Source organism: Plecotus auritus (assembly GCF_963455305.1).
Source record: "Plecotus auritus genome assembly, chromosome: 10".
Lineage (NCBI taxonomy): Eukaryota > Metazoa > Chordata > Mammalia > Chiroptera > Vespertilionidae > Plecotus > Plecotus auritus.
The window spans coordinates 62,367,496-62,390,141 of NC_137785.1; the positions used below are offsets into that span (position 1 = coordinate 62,367,496).

The 22,646-nt window shown below is 58.1% G+C and overlaps 2 protein-coding genes across 5 annotated transcripts; both read left to right on the forward strand.

Annotated features, from left to right (window-relative positions):
• Positions 1 to 711: 711 nt before the first annotated feature.
• Positions 712 to 16,134, forward strand: TCF25 (TCF25 ribosome quality control complex subunit). 4 transcript variants are annotated; one of them, XM_080646027.1, is made up of 18 exons: positions 712 to 1,615; positions 3,002 to 3,166; positions 4,127 to 4,201; positions 5,273 to 5,391; positions 5,876 to 5,941; positions 6,424 to 6,506; positions 7,657 to 7,787; positions 8,113 to 8,212; positions 8,877 to 8,970; positions 10,213 to 10,305; positions 10,418 to 10,523; positions 11,131 to 11,290; positions 12,454 to 12,541; positions 12,973 to 13,131; positions 13,279 to 13,369; positions 13,674 to 13,753; positions 15,479 to 15,551; positions 15,878 to 16,134. In XM_080646027.1, exons 1-18 carry the CDS (start codon positions 1,424 to 1,426, stop codon positions 16,034 to 16,036), a joined length of 2,034 nt encoding a protein of 677 aa, XP_080502153.1. In that variant the 5' UTR covers positions 712 to 1,423; the 3' UTR covers positions 16,037 to 16,134. The 4 variants fall into 4 exon arrangements, with proteins under 4 accessions (XP_080502153.1, XP_080502154.1, XP_080502155.1 ...); XM_080646028.1 differs by having other exon boundaries at positions 3,002 to 3,136; XM_080646029.1 differs by lacking the exon at positions 5,876 to 5,941.
• A 3,360-nt stretch (positions 16,135 to 19,494) lies between these two features.
• MC1R (melanocortin 1 receptor) lies at positions 19,495 to 20,448 on the forward strand (the record flags this gene model as incomplete). Its single annotated transcript, XM_080644442.1, has 1 exon — positions 19,495 to 20,448. The coding sequence occupies one exon, from the start codon at positions 19,495 to 19,497 to the stop codon at positions 20,446 to 20,448; it is 954 nt and encodes a 317-aa protein (XP_080500568.1).
• Positions 20,449 to 22,646: the final 2,198 nt, after the last annotated feature.

Here is a 22,646-nt window from a genome sequence, read left to right on the forward strand (position 1 = left end):
TGGCTGGAGGGATACCTGTGTGCCCTGCCTGCCCATATGTGCCTGGGAGGCGACTTGGCATCCCACCCTGTGGATGAGGGCACTGCTTTCTTGGGATGTCCACCCAGGTCTACTGGACACCAGGCTGTAATGCCTGCCCCATGGACATCGGTTCTGGAGGTCCCACTTGGGCTGCGCATAACCCTTTAGTAGCTGGATTGCAGGCAGCGGGGTTTCTAGGAGACTGGGGAAGTGGCTGGAGCAGGTGGGACTGTGGGGAACTTGAGGCAGCAGCTATGTGCCAGCTGGTGTGAAGTGTTGCAAGATCCAAGTGAGCAGCACAGGCTGACGGAGCAGGCATGCGCGCACACCCTGTCCTGCCTCCCTTTCTCCGTCCTTGCCAGTAGCCTTCCTCAAACAAAATCTGGAACCACGGCACGAACGCAAATCCAGATTCTACCTGTGCCAGTTATTGAGTCCCGAGTCTTTCTTTACCTGTAAAAGGGGATCCCTACCTTGCAGTATGAAGTGAGTATTTGGTACGGAGCAGGGCCTGACTCCATAGTGACAGCCGTCCCCACGCTCAAGGCTGCAATCTTGTCACCCCACACCCGGTCACCTTGCCCTTGCACTAGGGTGGCAGTGCAGGGGTTCTCAATCCTGTCTGCACATTTTAATTCCCCATCGAGCTTTTTAAAATAACAATGCTGCACCTCGGAATTTCTTGGCCTGGGTCCTTCATCTTTATTGTAAAAACCTCCCAGGAGTTTATGACGCACAGGATGGCGAGCCTCCAACTCAGACCCGGGTTCCCAAACCTAGAGGTACAGGAAACCACCTGGGCGCGCCAACAGCAAAAGACAAACACCTGAGCGGATTCGGTTTCAGTCTCTCCCGCCTGACGGTGGTCCATGAGGTTGTCCGGAAGTCCGCAGCTTTGGGGAGCGACTCGGTTAGGATGAGCTGACGGCTAACGAGGGGGCTGTCCCGCGGGCAGCCTCCGACTCTGGCCGAGGAGTCACAGGCAGGGCGCGCAGAGCCGGCCAGGTCCCCCACGCTGCCCAGCCCTCACCTGCGCAAGGCTCTTCACCTTCCCCACCTGCGCGTCCCTCCGCAAAACAGGGCCCAGGTCCCGGTGCGGGAGGCTCGGAGCCCGGCGCCCCGCTCCCCCATCCCCGCCCCACAGCCGTTGCGGACCCGCCTCCTGAAGACGCGGAGACGCGGCGGTCCGAGCACGCAGCTCGCGCGAGAACACATCCGGGCCAGCCCACACCTTCGTAGGTGACACCGGAAAACAGCGGAAGTTCCGGAGAGAGCAACGCGCAGGCGCGACACGCAGCCCCTCGCCTACCCCGCGCCAGCGCCGTCAGTGCGCAGGCGCGCGGCCGCTCTCCTTCCTGCCGGTCTGCTCCCCGTCCCCGCACGTCAGCGGCCGTTGGGTCCTATGTCACGCCGGGCCCTCCGGAGGCTGAGGGGGGAACAGCGCGGACAGGAGCCCCTCGGGCCCGGCGCCCTCCAGTTTGGCTTCCGTGATGACGATGATGCGGAAGAAGAAGGACCAAAGCGGGGGCCAGGTGACCGGCGCCCCCGGAGCCCAGGGAAGGAGGGAGTTCGAGTCAACAACCGGTTCGAGCTGGTGAGCCGGATTGCCTGGGGTGGGGGCGATGGGGGCGCGGTGTGTGGGGCGGGTCTGCGCGGGGCGAGGCCGTGACGTCAGGGGGCGGGGCCACCTGGGGTCCGGCTGCAGTGGGGAGGGCGGGACGAAGGGAGTGGGTGGTGCATGAAGTCATAGGGGCGGGACCACACCCGGTTTGGGCCGCAGCTGGGAGTGGGGCCGTAGTGTCCAGGGACGGAGGAGTGGGGGTAGGGGGTGTCTAGGCTGCAGTGGGGTGGGCGTGGTCGTCAAGTCGAGGGGCGGGGCATCAGTTGGTGGGCGGGGCTTCCCTTCTCAGAGTCTTGCGGGGTGGTCCCTTGATTTCTATCTCCACCCTGGCACTTGCAGGGTCTTTACAAACATTCACCTTTACTCCTCACAACGTGGAACATGGTGTGTTGCTCGTCGTTGCACCCCAGGTGTCCAGCACAGCCGTGGCTGCGCAGGCCTCAGGCTGTAATCTTGTATGCGCGAGCCTTATCTTGTTCTTGCTTCCTTGACCTTCTTGTGTGGGCAGGTAACACGTGTTTTGCTCACCTGTGTCTCCTGCATCGTGCCAATGCCCAGCATAGGCACAGAGTCAGCACCGTTCTTTCTGCTGAGGTTGAGCTTGGCATAGAGGTTGTTACAAATTTGAATTCCTTAAAACACCTCAGTGTCCCCAAAGGGGCTCAAAAAATAGGATCTTGTAAAGGAAGGGAGCATAACTTCATAATAGGAAACCAGCACCCACCTTCACCAAGAGGCATTGGTGGCACCGTTAGTTGAATGCTGGGGAAAGTGTGGGTGCCAGTTTGGAGGAAACGTCCACTAGAGGCCTCATTCCAGCTTCCTCCCTTTGCTGCAAGATCTTAACCAGCCAGACCACACTGGGGCCCCTGGTGTCCCAATGGTGCTGCACAAAAGAAGGCGCCCGAGGTAGGAATTGCCCTGTTACTGGTGGAGACAGACCCTGTTTGGGAGAATTCCAGCATCTTCACATCAGGTGCTCTTTTCATAAACAGAGACTTACGGATTTGCTAGACAGACAAATGGCGCTCAGAGCGGGAAATAAGTTGTGCTGTTCGGGGATTCTGCATTACGCCAGCTCTGAAGACAGGACACCATGAGCCACCTGTGCCCTAGCACTCTGTGGCTCATCCACTGAAGGAACCCTGAATCAGGACTTGTTCAGACGGTTAGCACTGTGGGCTTTGAGGCATAACATGTTCCTGTTCCTCCTCCACAATCTCAGAGTGGCCTTGAAGGTGCCCCCCCCCCCAGCACCTCCTCTCTGCTCTTGCTACTGACATGCCTCTCAGTACCTCCAGGATGCACTTGTAACAGGATGACACGTGACACCCTCTTCTCTCCCCTCTGTTCCTGCAGATTAACATTGAGGATCTTGAGGAGGGGCCTGTGGTGAACGGGGAGAGGTCCGATGGTCTGCGCACAGAAGCTGTGGTGTCGGGGAGCAAAAGGAAGTCCCAGAGTGGAAGTGCCGAGCCCAGGAAGGATGGAGAGGTGGATGACAGGACAGGGCCCCTGGAGCAGGTGTGGGGACAAGGGTGCCAGGCCACACACACTCTGCTGTCATTTTCTGAATTTCGTCTTGTTAATGCCCAGTTGCCCCCAACTTTCCTCGGAGTCGTGATCAGATGGGCATGACATCTTGAAGACTGGTGGACGTCACGGGTGCTATATTCAGGGTCCCCTAAACACGTTTCCACAGCAGGAGATCCTTTTGGGAGAGTCCCCCTGCTCAGCGGTGTGCCCTGTCCATGACTGTGCACCTGGGGCTCAGGCAGGTGGACAGGGCCTGGGTGGAGGTGCCTTGAAGAGAGGTGTAGGCCAGGTTGGTTTTGTGTTCCCCATGGCACACGGAGGGTCCCTCCAGAGGCCTTTTGCTCATTTACTCAGCACATGCTTTTGGGAGCCTCCTGGGCTCTAGGGACAAGTCTTTGTCCTCCAGGACCCTCTGGTCGAGAGGGTGACACGGATGGACTGACAACTACAGTTGGGGAGCCCTGATGAGTTGGGGGGGTGCAGATGGACCTAACGGGCAGGGGGGCTCCCTAAGGAGTCTTCACACTATGGTGGGAGGAGAGGCCAGGTGAAGGCATGACAGGTGTTGAGGCAGAGGGGCATGGGTGTGGGCCTGGTCTCCAGGTGGCTGATCATGGCAGGGAGAGTGGGTGACAAAGTGAATGATGAAAGCAGAGGGCTGATGGGTGGATATCAGAACCCTGTGAGCGTTGTCAGGTCACAGGGACCTCTGAGGTGTGTCAGGAAGAGGTGTGAGAGGAAGGTGGAGGCTGCATTGGGTCAGGAGACTGGTGGGAGGTATTTGTTGTCAGAGAAGTCGGGGAGGTCACAGGACATTCATGCAGTGGGAGCGAGGGGACTTCAAGCCTGCGTCCGGTGTCACTGTGTCCGCTGCAGCTTCTGCTTAGATTCTCAGGGTTAAGATCTCATCCTCTCTTTACATTGACTCAGATGTGCTTCTTTTATTAGTCGAATGCCAGTGGCAAACTCCGAAAGAAGAAAAAGAAACAGAAAAATAAGAAAAGTTCTACGGGAGAAACTTCGGTATGTCTGGCTGCTACCCTGTCCGTTGTCTTCTAGCTGTTTCTCAGGGTGCTGTTGGAAGCTGTCTGTTTGTGTTCTTGTTTGTTTGTGGCAAACCTGTCCTCCAGATTCTGTTGTCACATGATTATGAAGCTTAGATCCCTTGGCCTTTGTCTTCCTATCTGCTCCCAGTTCAAAATGCTCACAGGTCTTCACGGCCAGCATCTCTTAGATCTGCAGTTGGCTCCACGCATTCAAGCCTCAGCACAGTCTTTAGGGGAAAATCGGCTTAGCCACTGGGTCCTGTCATCACACCGCTTTCCCTGCGTATCAGCAAGTCCTTGCCCTCCTTGTCCCGTGCCATCCTGTGGGGTTGGTGCCTGCCACGCTTCTTATAGAAAGTCGGGAGGGTTTCAGGGACCTCACCATGTTTTCCAGAGCACTGTTGGCAGGGACAGGAAAGCAGGTTGTTTTTATTTGATACTTTGATTCCTTCCTGCTTAGGAGGGTAACTAATCCAGAAGTCAGAGAAGTGAAAGGGGAAATTACCTACCCAATTTCGTTTCTGTTTGTTCACTTCATTCCTTGAGGATTAGAGCCCCTCTCTGCCCCTGAAACGCTGCTCTTGGGCAGCAGAGCCCTCAGCCTGCTGCACCTGTGCCCTGACTGATATCGGGTACTGAGGTGTAAATGCCCCAGGAGCAGTGTGGCAGAAAGTAGATTGCCATATTGCTCCTGGTACCCGATGCCTTGTGGTCCCTGTGTTTGTTCCAAAAAGAGGTTGTGTCTTTGTGGCTGTTCAGTCAGAATCTCAAGTCCCAGCTCAGTTACCTGAGCAGGTGAGGGCACCTGTGAGACCAGAAATGTAGCCTTGTGGTTCAGATATTTGAGGGCTCTTCTGGTTCTGGGATTCTGTCTATTCTGAGCTTCTTCTTATGAAGAATCTGTCTTTCTGTTATATGCTTATTGTCTTTCAGGAAGCAAACATGATTAAAAACGAGTTCTTTGTAAAACTGAGTCATAGTTATTGGTTGTTATAACGTGAAATAAAGTGAGGGAGGTGATTAATACGTTGTTGTTTGGGGCCTTTAGGAAAATGGGCTGGAAGATATTGATCGCATCTTGGAGAGGATTGAGGACAGCAGTGGCCCTCACCACCCCAGCCCACCTCCCCTGAGCTCGAGGAAGCACGTCCTGTATGTGGAGCACAGGTACCTCCCTCCCGCGCCTGCAGACTGCGTGCCAAGGAAGAGCCTTACTGGGAGCAGAAGAAAATAACTGTGTAAAAGTTACACAAGGACATGATCAGACATTGAGGAAACAGGGACGAGAGGAAGAGGAAAGGGGAATGCCTCCATTTTCACTCTTAGCTTTACGAGTGTGGGAACACCATTGACGTAGGATGTTGTCCTGGATTGTAGATGCTGGAACCCTGTCCCCACTGTAGAGGTTGGTCCTGAGTTGGTGGGAATCCCGATGCAGTCCAGGTCTTTCACTGCCCTCACTCAGCTGAGATGAGTGGCCGGCCTCAGGTCACCGCCTGGGGCTGTGGTGTTAGAGAAAGCAGGCCCATTAGTTGTCTTGGACACCAGAATAGCTGCTTTCCTCACTGGGTTTTTATGGGACTTTCTAAAATTCTCAGAATCGTTATAAGAACTCAATTTCATTTTTCTTTTAAAATTTTCAATTCTCTAGACACTTAAATCCAGACACAGAACTGAAAAGGTATTTCGGTGCCCGAGCTGTCCTAGGGGAACAAAGGTGAGACCCACATGGGCATGTTCTCAACTAAAGGTGGGGTTCTCAAAGCCAGAGCGAAAAAAACGAGACCCTCAGGGTTCCCCGTTGTGAGGGGCCTGAGGGTGGGTCAGGGAGGCGCTGGAGTTTGACCTTGTCTGTGGCTGCTGGGCTCACTGCCTTCTGTAGCAAAGGTTCCAAAAATCCTTCAATTTTGAACTTCTAGCCCTGAAATCGTAGGCAGGTTCATTCTTGCATCTCAGTCAGCTTCACAACTAACATGTAGTTTCGGTTCTAGGACACGTTTGATCTTTGTTAATTTAACAGTTCATTTAAAAAACATGTTTTAATTGATTTTTAGATAGGAAGAGAGACGGGGAGAGAGAGAAACATTTTGTCCTTGTCCTTGTGGCCTCACCCCCTGCCCCCGCCCTGAGGTTTTGCTCCCACAGCCCAGCAGAGGTCGGGCAGTGTAGTGAAGCTGTGCCACGTCCTGTTCTCCACAGGCCGCGGCAGAGACAGCGTGTGTACCCCAAGTGTACGTGGCTGACGACCCCTAAGAGCACTTGGCCCCGGTACGCCAAGCCAGGTGAGAGGCTTCAGAGGTGCGGGGTTGTGCGTTGGCCGGCGCTGGGCACTGTTGGTGTCAGCCCATTGGGCCAGGTCAGTCCTCTGCAAAGCTATGTGCAGGTGTGTGATTGGGTGCCTGGCCTGGTGCCACCAGTGTTGGGGCACAGATCCTACGCCATCGGTGTCTCTTCTTGACCATGGTTTGTGTGTGTGTGTGTGTGTGTGTGTGTGTGTGTGTGTGTGTGTTTAATAATTTTCTTGATTTCAGAGAGGAAGGGACAGGGAGAGAGAGATAAAAACATAAATGGTGAGAGAGAATCATGGATCGGCTGCCTCCTGCACGCCTCCTACTGGGGATCGAGCCCGCAGCCCTGGCTGTGCCCTGACCAGGAATCAAACCGTCACCTCTTGGTTCCTGGGTTGAAGCTCAACCACTGAGCCACACTGGCCAGGCTTGACCGTGTTTTAATGCAGCTTTTTATCTACCTTATTGCTTTTCCCTTTTGGTACTATATCATAGGATGCAATCAAGTTCATTTTTAAAGTGTCATTTTATATTTTGTTGCAAACTAGTAAGTACACATAATTTAAAGAAAAACAGCAACGTGCAGAAAGGCATGGGGTGTGGATAAGTGTCCTGTCGGGGTTGCTTAGCTACAGGGCCTGGAGGAGCATCTGAAGCTCTCGGGCCAAGGCGGGGGGGTATGAGAGGGAGGCCCCGAGCACGGGCAGAGATGGGGGGCATCAGCTGTGTGTCCTGCAATATGTACCTTAGTGCAGTGCCAGTGAAGTGTAGGCCAAGGGTGGCCGGGAACCCCTGACCTATTTCGTGAAGGCGCTGAAGAGGGAGTTTCCAGGTTCATCAGCAGAAATGACCCTGTACCCCCGAAGTTGGGCACGAGAAGCAGGCAGAAAGGGCATCTGGTCGTGGGTTACAGTCATGTCTCCTCCATGCCTGCCCATTGTCCTGGGTGTTGGTCCTCTGTCCACACTCCTGGGAGGAGAAACGTCTTTGTAGGAAAAGAGCAGAGAGGGTGCAGGCAGTCAGCAGGCACCTGGGCCACGCTCAGCGGCGGAACCAGTGCTTCGATGCGGCAGTTCGCACTCGGTGCACACGGAGGTTCCTCGCCAAGAGCACCTCAAGGAGCCTGACCTGGTGTCCTCCCCAGGCTTGTCGATGCGGCTGCTGGAGTCCAAGAAAGGCCTGTCCTGCTTTGCATTCGAGCACAGCGAGGAGTACCAGCAGACGCAGCACAAGTTCCTGGCTGCCGTGGAGTCGATGGAGCCCAACAACATCGTGGTGCGTGAGTCCCACAGCAGGACTGGGTCCCGGGAACCGTGCTCCAGGGCACTGCTTCTGGGGCTCGCCGCTCTCCTCCAGTGTGGGGCCCGGGCTGGGGGAGGGTTAGGGTGGAGACACCTGGGCTCAGAGTCCTGAGCTGCCACTCCAGGCAGGTTAGGGATTTGGCTTCGCAACCGTGTTGAACACCGTTCGGGCTGGAGGATGTCGTGACTCACCCCGGTGACATTTTCCCCGAGTCTTAGATGCCCGGGGGCTGGTGCCTCCTATGTTGTCCCTGGAGGCCCCGACCGCAGCCACGTCAGCTTCCCTTCCTGCCTCGCAGGTTCTGCTGCAGACGAGCCCATATCACGTCGACTCACTGCTGCAGCTCAGCGACGCCTGCCGATTCCAGGATGATCAGGAGATGGCGCGAGACCTCGTAGGTGAGAGCTGCTCGCTCTGGCCCTGCTGCAGCGCCCGTGTCCCCTCCCACGAGTGTCTCAGAGGCTGCAGCACAGATGCCATTTGATAAAGTGACTAGGGTACAAATGGGTTTCCCAGGATACTGTTAAAATAACAGCTTTATTAAGCGGTGGGGTTGTACAGCCTCGTAGATCTAGGCCATTTTCGTTACTTAAAGAGAAACCTCAGCTCTTCAGTCACCTCCCAGTCCCCAGCGCCTGGTAGCCACCAGTCTGCTGTCTGCTCTGGATTTGCCTATTGGCGTTTCTGATCATGTCTGTCGGGCTTCTTCAAGCACAACAGTGTCTCCCAGGCTGGGTGATGTTCCGGTGGGTGAGGGACCCCATTTGTGTGCCCACCAGCACGTGACACACTGGGTTGTCCCCATACTGTGGCCCTTGTGAGTGAGCTGCTGGCCTGTGTGTGAGTCTTGTGAGGATGTGTGTTTGCATTTCTTTGTCTGGAATCGGTGTTGCCAGCTCGGTGATCCCCAGGGTCAGTCACATTTGTGCTGCCGCTTCCCCAAATCCTAGTAACCTGACTCCTTCCTTCCAGAGCTTTCCTTGTTGCGAGCCACAGAGGACGGGGTTGCAGCTGCCGCACGGTGGCTGTGACGCTCTCCCCTGGTGTTTGTGTGGCCCACAGAGAGAGCGCTGTACAGCATGGAGTGTGCCTTCCACCCCCTGTTCAGCCTCACCAGTGGGACCTGCCGGCTGGACTACCGCAGACCCGAGAACAGGTGAGCCGGCCTCCCCGAAGGACTTTGCTCGCACTCACTGCTCTTTTTCTTGGGTGTTGGAGCTTTCACCGGTGACAGGAGACCCAGGTAGGGGAGTGGGAGCACGTGGCATGGGCTGTCCGCAAGGGGTCCTACCAGGGGGCTTGAGCCAGGCATCTCGCTGCGTTTAAAGCTTGAATGCAAGAGGGCTGGGCTCCAGGACGGTTGGGTCAGCTGGCCCGGGGTTAAATGCGTTTGTAGTAGAAGTGAGCCTAACAAGCCACTTCGCCGTGATGGGGTCTGTTGTCGTGTTTCCTTGTATCTTTGGACAAAAGGATCCGTGCCGAATTTAGAAAGCTCTGCAATGCTCTGCATGCGGGTGTGTGTTTCGGGAGTGAGTAGCTGGAATTCAGCCAGACCCTGTTGCTCTGCAGTGAGCAGTTGTGTGCACGGGCCCTCTTGTCTTACAGAGACTTCTGCCGTCCTAACTTCCACCCCGGCTCAGGCCCTGATGGCCACAACAGCCTCCCCGCTGCCCTCGGCCTGGTCTTCAGGGCCCTGGCGGGGTGGGCATGCCCTCTGTCCTGGGGCGTTTCCCTGCCCTGGAGGCCATCCTGGGTCCCAGGCATGATGACCCACTGCACCATCTGCACTGGGGGCTGCATCTGAGCTTCCTCCACTGCTTGTGTTTATCAGCCTGGTTGCTCCAGTTAAATTCCTAGTTCTTTCAGACAGGTTATAAGATACTAACATTCCAGGCATTAACCAGGCAGGCAGTAGGTGTTGATAAAAATAATGGCCTGCTGGGATCATTCCAGTCACAGCCTTGGCACATCAAGGGCTGCTGTGACTGTGGAAATGTGAGGAAAGATGAAGGTTGTAATGACAGATTTTAACTCTCTTCCCATAAATCACAACTGCAATCCTGCTTTTCACCGATTTGAGGGACTGAGACATAAGATTGTCCTGGGGCCTCACAGACAACCTTCCATGGGTGTTGGGGTGCAAAAAAAACGCAAGATAAAGGTTTGAACTAAGAAGCTTGGTTTATGTACATGGGTGCACATCTCAATCAAACAGCAAGCAGAGTGTCACCTTCTCTGTAGACACAGGAACATTCTCGAACATTCACAGTGATTAGGCCTCACAGGAAATGCGACGAAGCCGGCAGGCGCGAGGGGGCCGTGCTGGATGAGGATCCTGGGCGACGTGGCTTTTCCACCTGCTGTCGCTCTGGCTCACGAGGAACTGTCTTGGGTCTAGGAGCTTCTACCTGGCCCTCTACAAGCAGATGAGCTTCCTGGAGAAGCGGGGCTGCCCGCGCACGGCGCTGGAGTACTGCAAGCTCATCCTGAGGTGAGTGTCCGGCGGGGCTACATGCTCGGTGGCCACAGGCCCATGACACCACATGGGCCCACTTTGGGTTTTATCTCCCTCTGCCTCCCTGCTCGCGTGCTGCCTCCGGAAGCCTGGAGCCCAACGAGGACCCCCTGTGCATGCTGCTGCTGGTCGACCACCTGGCCCTACGGGCACGCAACTACGAGTACCTGATCCGCCTGTTCCAGGAGTGGGAGGTAGGTGGGGGTGTGCCGATGGCCTGCACAGTCCTGTCATCCAGGGACGGCGGAGGTCACCATGGCGAGGGTCCTGGGAGACCCCACCTGCTCCTGCTCGGTGTCACTAGGACAGGAGCGCTGAGGAGCCTTCTTGGCTGCCAGATTGACTGTGGGGGTGTCAGAGTGCTTGTGCTCAGGTCACCCGATTTCACTTCCTAATGGCCTCAAACCACAAGCCTCCTGATGCAAATCACATACTGAGGTCACTAAGATCGATGGCTAGAATGAATCGACTGTTTGTGAAATTGTGAAAGAAAAAAATCATGTTATTTTTGCTGTCGTACCTCAGACTATCGTTCTATTTCACTACTATTAATCACTTACTCTGCCTGGTTTATAAATTGAACTTGAGCACAGGAACGCGTGTACAGAAGAGAACTGTATGCAGGGTCAGTACTACCCACAGTGTCAGGCACCTATGGGGGGTCTTCGAGCGCAACCGCTCGGGATAAGGGGGAACCACTGTGTCTGTCGCTTCTGTGAAGGGAAAACCCCTTGGCGGGAGGTTGTCATCACACATTGTGCTCCCTGTCTGAGAACGCTGCCTCTGGTCTTCACCTCGTAGGCTCATCGGAACCTGTCCCAGCTCCCAAACTTTGCCTTCTCCGTGCCGCTGGCGTATTTCCTGCTGAGTCAGCAGGCAGACCTCCCAGAACAGGAGCTCAGCTCGGCGAGGGAAAAGGCCTCTCTCTTGGTGCGACAGGCCCTCATCATGTTCCCTGGAGGTGGGTACTGCCAGGCCCTGCCCTTCCCGTCAGGCCTGCCCAGTGGCAGTGAAGCTGAGTCTCAGGGTGGGTGGGGTGTTAGGATGTCTTTTGATGTTGGTAGTTTGAGAAAAAGTCACCTTCTTAAGAAGGTGTGGCATTTGCTAATGGGCAGGAAGTAAGCCCCTGGGCTCGGGGGAAATGGGGCCTAGAGAGGCAGCCAGCCAGCTGGGCTGCGCTTCCTGTCTGCAGTGCTGCTTCTCACCAGTTTGAGGGACTGAGACATAAGATTATCCTGGGGCCCCCAGACAACCTTCCATGGGCGTCTGTGCAAAGGTCTGCGGGCTCGTCCCTGGGTGGCAGTCAGCAGCTTCCCACACGTCCTGAAAGGGAGTGTGGCCTGGGAAAGGAGCTCGCTGTTGTCCCCCTCCCTGCCCCCGCGTCCTTACGCCAGGTGCAGCTTTACAAGGAGGCAGCAGCCGAGATTCCCGCCTCTGGGGCCGATGTTCCAGGGCAGGGATGGCATGTGAGGTGGTGCTGGAGGGGAAATGGGGGCTCTGGGGTGGGAGGAGGCCAAGCCGCTCAAGCTCCCAGCACGCTGCATCCTCAGCCACCCCAGCCCTGCACACACGCCTTGGCCTGGCCACACGCCTTGGCCTGGCCGCTCTGCACACTGGCTGCCCAGCAGGCCTCAGGGAACTGGCCCTCCCATCCATCTGCTGGAGCTGTGGCTGTTTGTGTGGAGGAGGGTGGTCTGCAGCCAGGCCCCCTGCCTGGGGCTGTTGGCACACAGCAGGGGTTAGGGCTGGGGGGTGGAGCCCTGCACCACAGAACTGCCAGCAGTGCCCCCGCTCACTGGGCTACAGAGGTCCGTGTGCTTCTGTGAAGCCGCCTCTGGGCGGGCACGGGGCAGGAGCCTCACACTGCACCCGGAGCTGCCTCACTGTCAGGACGGAGCTTGGTGCTGCTCTAGCCCATCCCTGGGGAGTCACTGGGAAGACAGGGCTCTCCCTCGTGAGGGGCTGCCGAGGGGTGGGGTGTGTGGTCTTTAGGATGAGAACGTCTGGCACCCATGCTTGGGGATCACAGGCGGGGCCCCCGGGAAGCAGCAGGACAGAGAACCCTCCTTCAGAGTTGGCCTCTCGTGCGTGAGTGACCCACCGGGCCTCTGCTTCCTCCCGCAGTTCTAATGCCCTTGCTCGAGTGCTGCAGCGTTCGGCCGGACGCCGCCGTCGCCTGTCACCCCTTCTTTGGACCCAGTTCCGAAATAAGGTAAAGACGGGAAGATGCCTGAGGGGCACAGATGCGGCATGTGCATAGCGCAGGCTGTCTGCACGTCTGCTGGGGCCTGGCCTGTTGGACATGGAGCTGGCGGCGTGTGAGCAACCTGCAGCCCAAAGCACAAGGCTTCCCGATAGGGGCGGGGGGGCGGGGCATGGGTGCCCCGTGTTCTTTCTGTATTTTACGTTCCTGTGAAGGAACTCATACTTAGTAAAGACCACATGCGATGTTCAGAAGTGAGCACCTGCGCCCCACCTCTGGGCAGTGGCATGTGGCATATCCCAGGTTGGCAGCCCTTCTGGGCAGCCTCCGCTCACTTCAGGCTTTGGGCACACCCTGCATGTGCCCCGCATGTGCCAGCAGGCACCTGGAGGCCTGGACCTGGGTGGGGGGATATGCTTACAGGCCCTGCCTTCCCGCAGCCAGCCCCCTGCGCTGAGCCAGCTGGTGAGCCTGTACCTCGGGCGGTCCCACTTCCTCTGGAAGGAGCCCACCATCATGAGCTGGCTGGAGGAGAACGTCCGTGCGGTCCTACAGGCAGTGGATGCTGGGGACCCCGCCGTGGAAGAGTGTGCGAACAGGTGAGACCGGGGCTGAGGCAGCTGGACAGCTTCGGCCTGGTGGGTCCACAGGAGAAGAATGAGGGCTGACTCCGCGGGGATCTCAATCGTGAAAGTGGGCTTGAGGAGGGCTCCGTTCCGTGACTGTCCTTTTTCCCCCGTGCCCAGGCGGAAGGTGCTCTACCAGCGTGCGCCCAGAAACATCCACCGTCACGTGGTCCTCTCTGAGATCAAAGAAGCTGTTGCTGCGCTGCCCCCGGTAAGGAGCAGGGCTGCAGTGGGAGCTGGTGGGAGCTGGCCCCTCCCCTCAGGGCCTCGCAGCCCGTAGTCGACTGCTCTGAGCTGCATCCTGACATCCTGGGCAGAGATTGCGGCATGTGTGATGGTGGTGGGTGTCCCACCCTCACCCAAAGCCTGGGGTGCCGTAAACACAGCCTGGCCGCTGGGGTCACTCCAGCAGAAAGGCCCAATCCGGACCAGAACCTGCTGACAGGCGGCAGAGAGTGGAGCAGAGGCGCAGCGCAGGGCTCGGCTGCATCTCCGTTCTCTGTCTCGTTCTGCAGGATGTGACCACGCAGTCTGTGATGGGCTTTGACCCTCTGCCTCCTTCAGACTCCATCTACTCCTACACCAGGCCAGAGAGGTACCCGTCACCTGCTCCTCGTGCCTTTGCATTCTGGCTCTCAGATCAGTGCTTCGGGCCTGGGACTTGCTGCCTCCTCCAAACACAGGCTCTCAGAGCAGAGTGGTTTGGGGTCATGGGTCAGCTTTTCCAGGCGTGGTGCTTTCCGTGTGTTTGTCTGACTAGGAACCTCACTCGATCAGGGTCTGTAGCAGGTGCTGCACGTACAGTGGGAAGCAGTAAGGCCGCCTCTGTCTGGTGGCATGTGCAGTGCAGGGGGGGAAACACCTCAGGACATGTAAAACCGACAGTTTGTGAAATTGTGAAAGAATGTCACGCATCTCCCAGGGGCACTTAGGTATAGAATCTGGAAACTGCCACCCGAAACTGCGGAGCGTGTTGGTGTGTGGTCTTTAGGAGGGTACACTGAGATTTGGGGTGCCCTAGCCTGGTAAAGAGGTGACAGCTGCTGGGCTTCCAGCAGAGGAGTCAAAAGTGGCTGGGCCAGGAGAAGCAGGGCCAAGTCCGCAGCTGCTGGGGGTGTGTGGACGGCTCCCTTTTTCCTTCTGGCCTTTAAAGCTGAGTAACTGCCTTACCCAGAGCCCTCACCAGTGTCCTAGATCTGGAGGAGTCACCAACAGATTGTCCCATTTAAGGGAGCATGAGCTTTTAGACCTCAAAAGAGCACATTTTGTACAGTCCTTTTTTTCTCTCGCCAAATTATAAAAGTCGGATTGCATATTCATAGAGTAACAGTTCCCAGTTAACTGCTCCAGTGGGAATTATTGTCAGTGTCACAGGCTCAGAGAAACACGACATGCTGGACATCTTAGCACTGACGAGTGGCTGTAGGACTTCAGCGACTCAGCATTGTCCCCCAACCCCCAGCTGGGTAGACCTTGAGCTCTCAGAGCAAATAAAGGTCACTGCCGAACAACACCTCAGTGTCTCATAGAGCTGGGTTGCAGTACCTCATTTCACCAGGAGGGGCCTTAACACTTGCCCTGGAATTGCTTTTTTTTTTTAATATATATATTTTTTATTTCCGAGATGAAGAGAGAGAGAGAGAAACATCATTGATGAGAGAAAATCATTGATCAGCTGCCTCCTGCACACCCCCTACTGGGGATCGAGTCTGCAACCCAGGCATGTGCCCTTGACCGGAATCGAACCCAGGACCCCTTCAGTCCGCAAGCTGATGCTCTATCCACTGAGTCAAACAGGCTAGGGCCACTTTTTTTTTTTTTTTAATTGATTGTTAGAGAGGAACATCAATGTGAAAGTGAAACATCAGTCGCCTGCCTCCTGCATGCACCCCACTAGGAATTGAGCCTGCTGCTACCTGGGCATGTGTCCTGACTGGGAATCAAACTGGCAACCTTTTAGTGCACCAGACAACACCCTGCCAACTGAGCCACACTGGCCAGGGCTGGAGTCTCCATGACCAGCTTATTAGACTCCTTCAACCTGATGCTGAAGAACACTTTGCAACCCAAGCTTTTCTTACAAGCAAGGCACCTGGCTGCGGTGGGCTACGCTTTCCACCTGGTTCAACAAGCCAGGTTATAAAGGGCCATCCCCCAGCCCTGGAACAGTCTCCCCGTTGCCTCTGGGTGCCGACAGTACCCCCTTAGCTGATGTGAGTCGTGGCTGCCTGCCCCCTGGGGCTCCGGGCCCCAGCTCAGCCCCGTCTCCAGCTGCTGCCTTTCTGTCTGCTTCATTTCCTCACTGTTCTTTCTCTTTCAGGCTGAGCCCCGTCAGCCATGGAAACACAATCGCCCTCTTCTTTCGGTCACTACTGCCCAGTTACACCATGGAGGTAGGTGAGCTCACCTGGCCTCTCTGCTGGCCACCGGGTGCAACAGGTCCTCCCTTCAGGTGTGACTGTCCAGAGCCAGCACCGCCAGCAGCAGGGGCACCCAGTCTGCCTAGGAAGCTTGGCGTGGCTGCCTGAGCCTGTAGCTGCCAATGGGACAAAACACCCCTCAGTCAGCAGGGCTGCTGGATCCCACTCTGGTGGCCTGGCCTCATTAGGCAGACGCATGTATGTGGCCTCCAGAAGCTGCTGCCTCGACAGGTCCTGAGTGAGCTCCGTGGGCGTGCCGGGGCCCAGGGGCCCTGCTCAGATGGGTCTCGTTGCCGCAGGGGGAGAGGCAAGAGGACGGAGGGGCCGAGGGACTGGACCACAACCAGGGCTTGAACAGGCTGATGCTGGCCGTGCGAGACATGATGGCCACCTTCCACTTCCACGACCCGGAGGCTCCGCACGAGGACCACGCCGAGGGGGACGGGGAGTGGGACTGAGCGCACAGCTGCCGCGCCCACACTGTACAATTATGTTCCTGATTTGTCTGGTCAGAACTGACCAGTTCCCTGAAGTAAAGATGCCATGTCCGCCTGCCTCCCTGTCTCCTGTAAATGTGAACGTTACGCCTGCGCACGTGAGCTCTTTCCCAGGCTGGGTCAGTGCCCCGCGTGAGGCAGGGGCCCTGTGTGTTCTGTCGGAACTGGGGCAGGCAGGCCCAGGGCGGGAGGGCAGGCAGGCCCAGGGCGGGAGGGCAGGCAGGCCCAGGGCGGGAGGGCAGGCACCAGGTCCCCGGGCTGGGCACACAGGTGGGCCTTTCCAGTCGGACACAATGGTTTTACTGGAAAACACTGAGTCAGGGGAGCCTACGAGATGGTGGCTCAGGAACGGACGGCAGAGATAGGGGGCATTTGATCTGCAGCGTGACCAGAACATGGAGGCAGGCTTGTTGGCTGATTGGCAGCTGAGAACCACACCAGGCTGCCTGTGACTCAGCAGCCTGTTTGGTTCTGGAAGGATCCAGGGCACTGAGGTTGTGAGCTGGAAGCATCCTGTCTTCTGGGCACCCTCCCGGCCCTGACCTCCCCAAGTTCCAGGGAAACCAGACCACCTTTGAACCAAGACACTGACCCAGCTCTGGGCCAGCCCATCCTGAGATCCCACTGCGTGGAGAGCCACGGGGAAGGCTGCACGCTGCACAGCTGTGACCCTACCTGCTGGTGTGGCTGGGGCTGGACACATGCACCCCTTCACTGAGCTTTCCGTTTCCCCGTGGAGCTCACTCGCATACTGAATGTTCGCATGTTGCGTGCCCACTGTGTGCCTCTTGGTGCTGGGGAGACAACAGTAACAAGACTGAGGGACTTCCTGTTCTCACAGCCTCCTCACGTGTGAGTCAGGCTCGTTGTCTCGGGGGGATGCGCTCTTGTGTCCGTTGCCATTCCTCACGCATCTCCCAGGGGCACCAGAGAGCGAAGGATACAAATGGCCTCAGGATTCTCTGTGATTTCCTTACACATTTCCCCCATGACCGTAACTAATCACAAAGCTGATTTTTCCCAACTCGGCTGTATCTGCTGTCTCCCTCCCAGTCCCCGACAGGCGAGTGCATGAGAACCAGTGGGCGTCCTGAGGCCTCCCAGGAAGAAGGCTGTGGTCACCTGCCAACGGCTGCCCAGTCTCATGCCCTTTGAAGTCTCAGGCTGGGGTGGGGGCACTGGCCCTCTCAAAGGCCTCATTTATGGAGCCGGGAACAACATCCTGAAATGTGGTGATGGGCAGGGCCCTGCTCACCCAGCGGGCTCCATCGGTGCCCAGGGCTGGGCGGCAGTTCTTGGGGGCGTGAGCTGCAGTGGAGCCCTGGGAGGTATGGCAGGGGCCGTGGACCCTCACAGCTGCTGGGACCACTTTCCTACCACAGCACAGCCTCGTGGTCCTGCCCTGGGGTCCTCTGGGGCCCTCCACCAAAGGGTGGGCGGGGGTGTGCGGTGGGGCCGGTCCTGTGCCTGCTGCCTGTGGAGCTGGGAGAGGCCTGTCGTTCCATCCACACATGGGGAGCGGGGGCTGCGACCTCCAGAAACGGGCAGCTGGTCCACCAGTGTGGAAAGTGGTTTGGCCGGATCTACCAAAGCTGGAGATCTGCCTCGGGCCACGAAATCCCTTGTGGCGCCCAGAGGGACCGTGGCTGTTCACCAGAACACGGGCAAGAGCTCCCAGCGGCACTCTAATGGGTTGGGAGCTGCCCCGATGCCCAGTGTGGTCGGGGGCGTCTCCATGTGGAGGAGGCACAAACCCAGCTCGGGTGCTGCTTTCCCGCTGTTCAGATGGGGGCGTCCGCCACCTGCGTATTTGTAAGGTGTGTGCTTTACCTGTGATGTGCTTCAAAGGAGGGAGGGAGAGCTTTGTACCATAAGTTGTGCGCTGGAAGGAGTGATTAATATTTCTAAGTGGACATCAGTGTGTGCTCATGTGGGCCCGTCAAGCCATCCGGCAGCCAGTGCACGGGAAGGAATGAGCAGGAATATCACAGATACAACTCAGAATGCAGACCTGCTCGGCCGGGTATCACAGCTGGTTAGAGCATCATCCCCATACACCAAGGTTGCGGGTTCGATCCCCTGGTCAGGGCACATAAAGAATCAACCAGTATCTGTAATGCTTCCAACAACAAAAATAAAATTTAAAAAAAGCAACCAGTGAATGCCTAAATAAGTGAAACAACAAATTGGTGTTTCTTTCTCGACCTTCCTCTCTCTAAAAATCAATTTAAAAAAAAGAAAAAACACAGACCTCCCCAACTCCCTCCCGGCCCCATCTCCACCACCAGCCACTTACCTTTCTAGTTGCCTCATTTTCCCCTTCCCTTTCTGCCTAGGCCTCCAGAGGAGGGTTTGTGGTCACAGATGCCATCTTCAGTGAGGAAGTGCTGGGGTGGCATGAGGCCAGCATGGTGCCCACAGGCGCTCTGGACCCACGTTCCCACAGCGACCACGTGGCTGGAGACTGAGGTCTGTCTTGAAGTGGCTCCTGGCTTGGAGCCTGTGGTGTCCTTCCCCAGAGCAAATGGGGCTGCCGGTAGCTCTGTGCCAATGCCCCCCCCCCCCCGCCAAGATGACAAAGCTTATCTTCCAGCCCATGTGGCCAGGCTGTCTGTCCTTGGGCAGTACTGACTGGGGGGCCTTGCGGATGGGCTGCCCTCAGTGAACATCTAACAGGGAGTCGGGGGGAGGGCTGGGGGTGGACGGCCAAAGGCCAAAGACTTCCCGAGGCAGAGGAGCACCGGCTGGCCTCAGGAACGGGAGGCCTCCAGGAAGTGGTGTTTGCCATGGGCCTGGAGGAGGGTTTGAGTCTCCGGCAGGTCGAGAGGACACCCCACACAGAGGCCTGGAGCCGAGGCCTGATGGCGCTGGCTGGCAGAATACGGGTGACACTGCAGTGGCTATGAGCAGGAAGGGGAATGTAGGCTGTGCCCGGAGTCAGGGGGCCTGGGAAGCCGGACGGCCCTGGGTGCCAGGCGTGCCGCCTGGTGGCAGCAGTGGTGCCCAGGGCGCTCTCTGATGAATCCCTGGGCACACGCCCATCATGTGGCAGCTCTCAGGAGGAGGGGCTGAGCGGACGATGTGAAGGATGTAGAGAAAGGGTCCATTCTTCCTGGACCTCAGTCCTGCCTGGCCTGGGAGGCAGGAGGCATAGAAATGTGAGGGCCTAAGCAACCACACCCCAGGGGAGAGATGGGGAGTCGGCCGAGGGCCCAGAGGGTTGGTGCTGCGGAGCTTGGGGTCCTGGCTGGGAAGTGACCAGATTGGTCGAAAAGCGGGGGCACCTGGGCTGGCATCTGTCCAGCCAGGGAGAGGGTGAGTGTGAGAGGGCCCTGGGGGTGCGTAGGGCCCCACTGGGGGCACCATGAGCTGAGCGGATGCCCGCAGCGGGAGGCCCCTTCCTGCTTCCTGGTGGGACTATGCTTGCACAGGGCCCCCAGAGGAGGCTGCTGGGCATCCTCAACTCCACCCCCACAGCCACCCCCCACCTTGGGCTGGCCCCCAACCAGACGGACGCCTGGTGCCTGGAGGTGTCCATTCCCGACGGGCTCTTCCTCAGCCTGGGGCTGGTGAGCCTGGTGGAGAACGTGCTGGTGGTGGCCGCCATCGCCAAGAACCGCAACCTGCACTCGCCCATGTACTTCTTCATCTGCTGCCTGGCCGTGTCGGACCTGCTGGTGAGCGTGAGCAACGTGCTGGGCACAGCCGTGGTGCTGCTGCTGGAGGCGGGCACGCTGGCGGCCCAGGCCCCCGCGGTGCAGCAGCTGGACGACGTCCTGGATGTGCTCATCTGTGGCTCCATGGTGTCCAGCCTCTGCTTCCTGGCCGCCATCGCTGTGGACCGGTACATCTCCATCTTCTATGCGCTGCGCTACCACAGCATCATGACACTGCCCCGGGTGTGGCGGGCCATTGCGGGCATCTGGGTGGCCAGCGTCGTCTCCAGCACCCTCTTCATCGCCTACTACGACCACACGGCCGTCCTGCTCTGTCTGGTCAGCTTCTTTGTGGCCCTGCTGGCGCTCATGGCGGTGCTATACGTCCGCATGCTGGTGCAGGCATGCCAGCACACCCGCGGCATCGCCCGGCTGCACAAGAGGCAGCGCCCCGCCCCCCAGGGCTTCGGCCTCAAAGGGGCTGCCACTCTCACCACCCTGCTGGGCATCTTCTTCCTCTGCTGGGGCCCCTTCTTCCTGCACCTCTTGCTCATCGTCCTCTGTCCTCAACACCCCGCCTGCCACTGCGTCTTCAGGAACTTCCACCTCTTCCTGGCCCTCGTCATCTGCAACACCATCGTGGACCCGCTCATCTATGCCTTCCGCAGCCCGGAGCTCCGGAAGACACTCCAAGAGGTGCTGCAGTGCTCCTGGTGAGGGAGTGCCCAAAGGCCCAAGGCCAGGTGCTGGGCAGGGGAGTGGAGCTATCACATGGCCAACTCCTGTGTGACCGGGGCAGTCACTTGCCAGAATGGACAGGCTGGATGATCTCCGAAGGGGTGGGCGCACGGACCCTCTGGGCCAGAGGGGAATCAGCAGAAATCTCCAGGAGTTTGTGGGGCATGCAGGAGGCTGGGGCGATGGGGGCACAGGCACAGGGCAGGCCTGGGCTCCTGGACAGACACGGCCCACGCCGGGAGACATCCACTTGCACCCAGAGATAGGCGAGGACCCACCTGTGCCCCCACCCATCGGGAGGTGAAGTCCGTGGCTGGCAGAGCGCCGCTCTCTCGATGAGGACCTCAGGAGAAGGCACTGTGATGAGCAGGACCCGGCCTCACAGGGAAAGGAGTGAGGTCCTGTCCCGGGCAGGGGACGTGTCCGCAGGAGCCGTAGTGGGCACGGGGCTGATCTCTTCTAGGGCTCATGGTGCTGGAGAGCTGGGTGGTTGGCCCATTGGTTTGCACCACACATGCCCCTCAGATAGTGCCCGCCGCTGCCTGCTCAGGCCGAGGCCACAGCCGTTAGTTCGAATCAGTGACCAGTACCCAGGGCCGGGAAGCATCTGGGAATAAATGCTGTGCTTGGAGCAGCTCCATTGCCATCCACACTGGCTCATTCCAAAGGTGCTTGAGGGTGGAGAAGCCATGGAGGGGCCTGATGGGAATGATGCAGGGGGAGGGGTATATCCCAGAACCCCCAAAGGACCCAGCTTGCCTGAAGCCCCAGCCCCGTTGCACCTGCTCTGATGCTGCGTCTGCCTTCTCCGTAAATGTGAACCCGGCCCTGGGCAGCTGGAGGGAGGAGTCCTCCCCCAGGCACCTCCATGGAGGGTCCACTCCGCGCCCTCCACTCCCAACTCCTGAATGGTCTAGGCTGCCGTCAGCTGCAGCAGAAGCAGGACCTCCGTGACCCACTGTGACCTTGGCCAGAGCACAGCAGGCCCTCCTCCTCACCTGCTCTGGGTCACCCCCAAGGGGTCCAAGGTGCAGGGTGAGTCAGGACTGGGGTTCTCGTTCCTCCAGTACTACCAGCCCTGGCAGATATTTGAGTCAAGGCCACCCAGAATTGGGCGAGGCTGTCCAGTGGCTGCAGGCTGTGTCCCTGGGATTGGTATCAGGGGTGGGCCTTGCTGCATGGTGTTGGGGGCCCTTGGGTCCCCCCTGTGCTGAAACCCTGGGCCCCCTCTATCTGGGGAGCCACTGGTTCCTCCAGACACCAAGCATGCAGTCAGCCCTATTCCTGGTACAGGCTCAGTGGAGGTGAAAGTGACGGCATCGGCCAACTCCCAGGTAGTTCTAGATGCATCTGCAGCCGCCTGACCAGTCTCCACCCCACCCGTGCTGGCAGCTCCAGCCCTGACTGTTGGCGTTGGGGCTGGGAACTGGTTCCCGGCAGGGCCAGCCTTTGCTGGAAGATGGACAGGACTGCGAGTCAGCCTTGAGCCCTCTGGGGATGGAGGGGGAGCCAGCCTGGTCCGATGCCATTCCACAGGGAGGCCAGCCAGTGACGGGTCCTGGCCTAAGGGATGCTGCAAAGCTTCTGCTGCTCAGACAGGGAGGTACAGCTGGCTCCAGGGAAGAGCCAAATGCTCACCAAGGACCCCCTGAATGGGGACAGGGCGGAGCCCCAGTGGCCAGAAGCCAACCACAGAAAGCCACCTCGTGGACACTGTGGGGGAGGGGCTTCTCTTGAGAACAAAAGACCCACTTCTAGGCTTGCCAAATTGAGGAGCTTCAGGAGGAGGGGGGAGAGAGGGGCCTGGACATGGCCACACCCTGCCAGGCCCCTCCTGGGCACACACTCAGGACACAGGTGTGCCCGCAAGCTCGCTCAGCTGACAGGGTGCCCTGCCTGGAGGATTTGTCCCTGAAACCTCAGAAGGACCTGTTATAAGGTGTCTTCACATGGTGTCTGAGCCCAGGAGAACAGGAAGCCCGTGGGCCTGTGTGTGGGGTACAGTGTCTGTGTTCATTTGAGGGTCCCCCTACCGGCTCCTCTGACAGTGGAGGTGAAAGTGGGCCCCTTCCCCAGTTTTCCCTGCAAGAACCCGCACCTCCTGCACACACAGCTCCTACATGCGCCCCTCCCCCCACTGCCTTGGCCCCACGTGGACCAGGGGTCCAGACCCACAG